The sequence below is a fragment of the Montipora foliosa genome, chromosome 8 (assembly GCF_036669935.1).
Source record: "Montipora foliosa isolate CH-2021 chromosome 8, ASM3666993v2, whole genome shotgun sequence".
Classification (NCBI taxonomy): domain Eukaryota; kingdom Metazoa; phylum Cnidaria; class Anthozoa; order Scleractinia; family Acroporidae; genus Montipora; species Montipora foliosa.
Window position 1 is genome coordinate 11,991,072 of NC_090876.1, and position 5,000 is coordinate 11,996,071.

At 40.0% G+C, this 5,000-nt stretch overlaps 1 protein-coding gene across 7 annotated transcripts in view; it reads left to right on the top strand.

The window, feature by feature from the left end:
• LOC138013388 (fibropellin-1-like) overlaps positions 1-5,000 on the top strand; it is a 112,947-nt gene that overhangs the window by 77,235 nt on the left and 30,712 nt on the right. For 3 of the 7 annotated variants that reach the window (XM_068860455.1, XM_068860458.1, XM_068860460.1), the window contains 2 exons: positions 2,250-2,497; positions 3,588-3,702. The exons of the other annotated variants lie outside the window; for them this stretch is intronic. In XM_068860455.1, the coding sequence (XP_068716556.1) occupies positions 2,250-2,497; positions 3,588-3,702 (363 nt within the window). The remainder of the gene's footprint in view (positions 1-2,249; positions 2,498-3,587; positions 3,703-5,000) is intronic. 7 annotated transcript variants of the gene reach the window in all.

The window sequence follows — 5,000 nt, forward strand, 5'->3', positions numbered from 1 at the left end:
TTTTTGGTCACAGGGGCACTTTAAGACTTTTTAATCCCAAACAGTATCTTCAACAGAACTATGTTTTAATTTTATATTTTCGGTGCGAGCCACTAATTTGCACAAAGTTTCTTTTTTAAAATGTACTTTTCGTTTTCTCGCACCTCCACAATCGGCGCCCGAAAGGTCCATGTCACTTGAACAGTCTACAGGTACTGAGTAGGATTATGCACCATGGAGCCTTAAAAGATTTGTATTGGCTGGTATTTTGTACAGATAATAGGTCACAGGTCATTTTTTACCAATACAGAAAGTACTTACGGTGGGCAATAGGGACAAAACACTTCCCAGAATCCAAAACACTTCCTAGAATCCGAAACACTTTCCAGAATCCGAAACACTTCCCAGAATCCAAAACACTTCCTAGAATCCAAAACACATCCCAGAATCCAAACCTCATCCCAGAATCTAAAACACTTCCGACACTACAAAACAACTACCAGACGAATAGGTGAGGCCTGGTTACCCGATAAGCTGTCGACCATGCTCGTTGAACAGCAATATACGAGAAAGAGAGAACATCACTATGAAGTTCCCTGCTGTGATATTATTACTGCTTCAGATTATAGCTCATAGTGTAGGATTACCAGACTGTACTTGTGTGGAAACATCCAATTCCGTCGAGGAATGTATAGCTGCCTACTGGAGGAAAGGGTATCGATATGCGGCCATCTTAATCTTCCTTTCGGTTTATCATGGCATTCACTGGATCCTGAGACAACTGAAATACTTTATAAACCACAAGCTAGGTTTGCGGAGAAGGGGGAATCAATCCACCAGCCGCTGTTTTGTTTTCTGTAATACGACCACCATGCTTCGATGCGTTGGTTGGACGGTGAGCTGCCGTATCGATGGCTGTTGGGACCATCAAAAGGACGAGAAGCATTAATGCAAAAAACTCCCTGTATTGCAGCAACTACCACATTTTCGGTCCCACAGTCAGTTTGAACTAGTCTTGGACATCCTTGTATCTGCTTTACACAGCGTAAGTAATAATATGCAATGACCCCAGGATCATGATTGATAGCTGCAACCTGCAGAAACATAATCCTTCTGGAATAGCCATCAATGGAACCACTTATATGAAATCCATAAGGAGCTAGCTCACGGCCATATCCGTCAATGTGCCACGCCCCGTTGGGTCCTGGGTTTCTATAGCACCTTCGTTCAAGTCTTCTACGTCTTCTTTGATTAACACCGTAAGGATCAATATTCTGTAAAAGTGTTCTGACGTGTTTTCCAACCGAGAGATGGTAGTCATGCTGTAGCCTTCGTGTCATGGATCGATAACCAAGGCAACTGCCTGAACCGTTAAGTTCCAAGTTATTGCTCGGCGAACGTCGGCAATTGATGATTGATTCCCCCTTCTCCGCAAACCTGGCTTGTGGTTTATAAAGTATTTCAGTTGTCTCAGGGTCCAGTGAATGCCATGATAAACCGAAAGGAAGATTAAGATGGCCGCATATCGATACCCTTTCCTCCAGTAGGCAGCTACACATTCCTCGACGGAATTGAATGTTTCCACACAAGTACAGTCTGGTAATCATACACTATGAGCTATAATCTGAAGCAGTAATAATATCACAGCAGGGAACTTCATAGTGATGTTCTCTCTTTCTCGTATATTGCTGTTCAACTAGCATGGTCGACAGCTTGTCAGGTAACCAGGGCTCACCTATTCGTCTGGTAGTTGTTTTGTAGTGTCGGAAGTGTCTTAGATTCTGGAATGCGGTTTAGATTTTGGGATGTGTTTTGGATTCTGGGATGTGTTTTGGATTCTGGGAAGTGTTTCGGATTCTGGGAAGTGTTTTGGATTCTAGGAAGTGTTTTTGGATTCTGGGAAGTGTTTTGGTATTCTGGGAAGTGTTTTAGATTCTGGGAAGTGTTTTGGATTCTGGGAAGTGTTTTGTCCCTATGGGCCACCGTAAGTACTATCCTAAACATTCATAAAAGCTAACCTTAGGCCTAAAAACTTTTGTTTAGGCCTAATTAGGCCTAAGGTTAGCTTTTGTGAATGTTTAGGGTACTTTCTTTATTGGTAAACAATGACCTATGATCTGTGGCCTGTGACCTCATGAATTCCTTGATTATATTCAAGGGAAAAACACCCTAATTAAGTTCCCAAACACTACCTGTGATTCTGAAAGCGTATTATTAAAATGAAGGAACAGCATCAAGGGAAAAGAACAATCATAATTTCCATTTTGCAGGTGATTGTCGTCAACTGGTCTTCCCTCACTTTTTTTTTGTTGCCAACAAACGCCTTGTAAACCACACCATAAAGACTGAAGACGTCCAGGATATGGATTATTGTAAGTGGCTGTGTTACAAAGAACCCAATTGCGTCAGTGTCAATTTTGAAATCGAAGCACAAAAATGTGAGTTGAACAACGCCACACACAGAAAACATGGTGCAGAGCTCGAGGACAACGATAGTTTCCTCTACCATGGAGCAGATGTAAGAGACAAATTTATGTTAGGTTCGAAACGTGATTGCAATTATTAAAAAATATGTATGTTTAGCGCGCAGCGGCTGATAAACGCCATTAGCAAATAATTATGTTATTGGGCCATCATAAGGTTTTACAGAGAAGTTCTGCACGCAATCGATTTGGGTTTTTCCCGGAAATTCCCTCCTCGGTCTTCAGTTATCGAAAAGGTTCCGCTCTGATATGAGTCACCGCTTATCCAGCCCCAGCATTAGTTTTTCTCTCGAACACTTTTCGGTACAGTGACGAATATCACAAGGTCAAATCTTAGTTCATCTTTAAGGTCTATCCATCTATCTAGCCGGTGCAGACCCAACGTAAGTCAATTTCTTTTCGTTTCCAGTTGTTACTAGGCAGATTATATCAATTTTAATTCTTTTGTTTCCAACGTTGCTAAGCTCGAGTTTTTCTTCTGGATTGCATGTCCAGCTACTTTGTTTATAGTAGTAAACTTGTCATTATGTTATAGTGTTAGTGTTTAACCTGTTAGCGTGAGGTTAAGCCACGATCTTCTCTATTCGTAAGGACTCCGTGCGGATCAGTTCTTTCATGTTAATTTATTATTGTTAGTTTGTATTCAAGTTACCTGTACGGTTAGGCTTTACGGCACGTTTACGCCTACCACCGAGTTATTAGTTTTGGTGCCGAAATTCTTCAGTTGTTTAAAACTTGTTAGTTTGAAATAGATTGATTGTATTCTGTTCCACTTGTTCTATTTCAGTTCGAACCAACTTTGCGATTTCTGTCTTGCCTATTCGCGATCTTTGTTAATTCTGGCGTGAGGTCACAAGCCATTAAATTAATCGTAATCCATCTATGTCGAGTTCAACTTTTCTGATGCACCCTGGTTGAAATTCTACAAATACAATTTAAACGTATCAAAAATTAATCTTTCTCTGTTTTTTTCTTTTCCGTTTACCTGTTCCTGTCCTTCTTTATCTCCTCCTCCTCCTCCTCCTCCTCCTCCTCCTCCTCCTCCTCCCTTGTCCACCTTGGCAAAATCAAACATAACTGATTTTCTTCTTGACCAATACTGACACCCAGTTTCTTTGTTTCTAGAGCGCTTGTGACACAGACCATTGTCAAAACGGAGGTGTTTGCCAATCCGGCTACACAGACAAAGGATATCGTTGTGTATGTCTTCCTGGATTTACATCTGATCAATGCGAACAAGGTATAATGCTATAAGGGACGGTTCATTTTTCATGGGATGGGGGGAGAGCATGCAAAAAAAAATAGCTTGAAAAGGGGTCCAGGGCAAAAAAAAAATGAAGGAAGGGTGGGGGGGAGGGTTGGGCAGAATAAAACTAGGGTGGAAAAGGTTTTCAATTGATGAAAAATTCTTCTGGTTTATTCACGAAATATAAACATAGCACTATATGCTAAATCAGTTCTAAAATAATTCTCAGCAAAGTTTACATGACAAAAAAAATTATAAAGCTTTTAAGAGTAACAGGTTTTTTTATTTATATATTCATGAATTGTGGTTTAGCAACTTCTGAATTAGGATCGCATTCAGTCATATTATTAATGCCCCAGGTTTAACAGAATAGTAACAACAACATTTCAGAAGAGGGTTAAATGGGAGCATGGATTTGTGTTTTCATTGTGCTATACATGTGCAAGAAACATCAGTTTAAGCAACTTCCAGGAAAAAAAAATCAATTTTAACCGTGTTTGACAAAATAGTTTCACAAATATGGGTTAGCTTTGGTGTGAATTGGATATATTAAAGTCGAAATATGACCGGAACAAAAAGTTTACCCTAATCACAAAGTAGTGCCTAATGAGGGGGCCATGCAAGAAAAGTTCGGGTGGCGGGGGGGGGGGGGGGGGCATACAATTTCTAAATGACTCTCCCCCACATCCCATAAAAAATGAACCGTCCCTAAGGCAACAAAAAATCTGAACAAATTATATTATTTACACCTTTTACCAAAGTCTTTCGTTGTTATATAGACCAATGAGTAACTTCAGCAAGGATGCAGTGCGTAGATTAGAACACATGCGGATCGTATATGTGTACATGCAAATCGGGATATGCTGGTGATCAATACAATTGTAATGATAAAGAAAAAATCGTGTGGAAAATAATAATCTTCCAGTTACATCACTGCCAATATGGACACCATTGATGGCGGCAATGTTCACGTTATTTGCTGTCACACGATAACAAAAATTAAAACTGAGGCCCTGAATAATTTTTCTAGATGTCAATGAGTGTTCATCGGGAAAACAGACCCGTAGCACTAAAGCAGTCTGTACCAATACCGAGGGTTCATATCATTGCACCTGCAAGAAAGGTTATAGTGGAGACGGGCAAAAGTGTTCATTTGAGCTCATCGATGTAAATTCTCTCCTTTAAAATTCAACATAGTAGCTGAATTGGAATGGAGTAGGATTATTTAATTCATAACCATCGCTTTATTCCATTTCCTTTTTGTCATAAATCTCATATCAGACACACTGAGG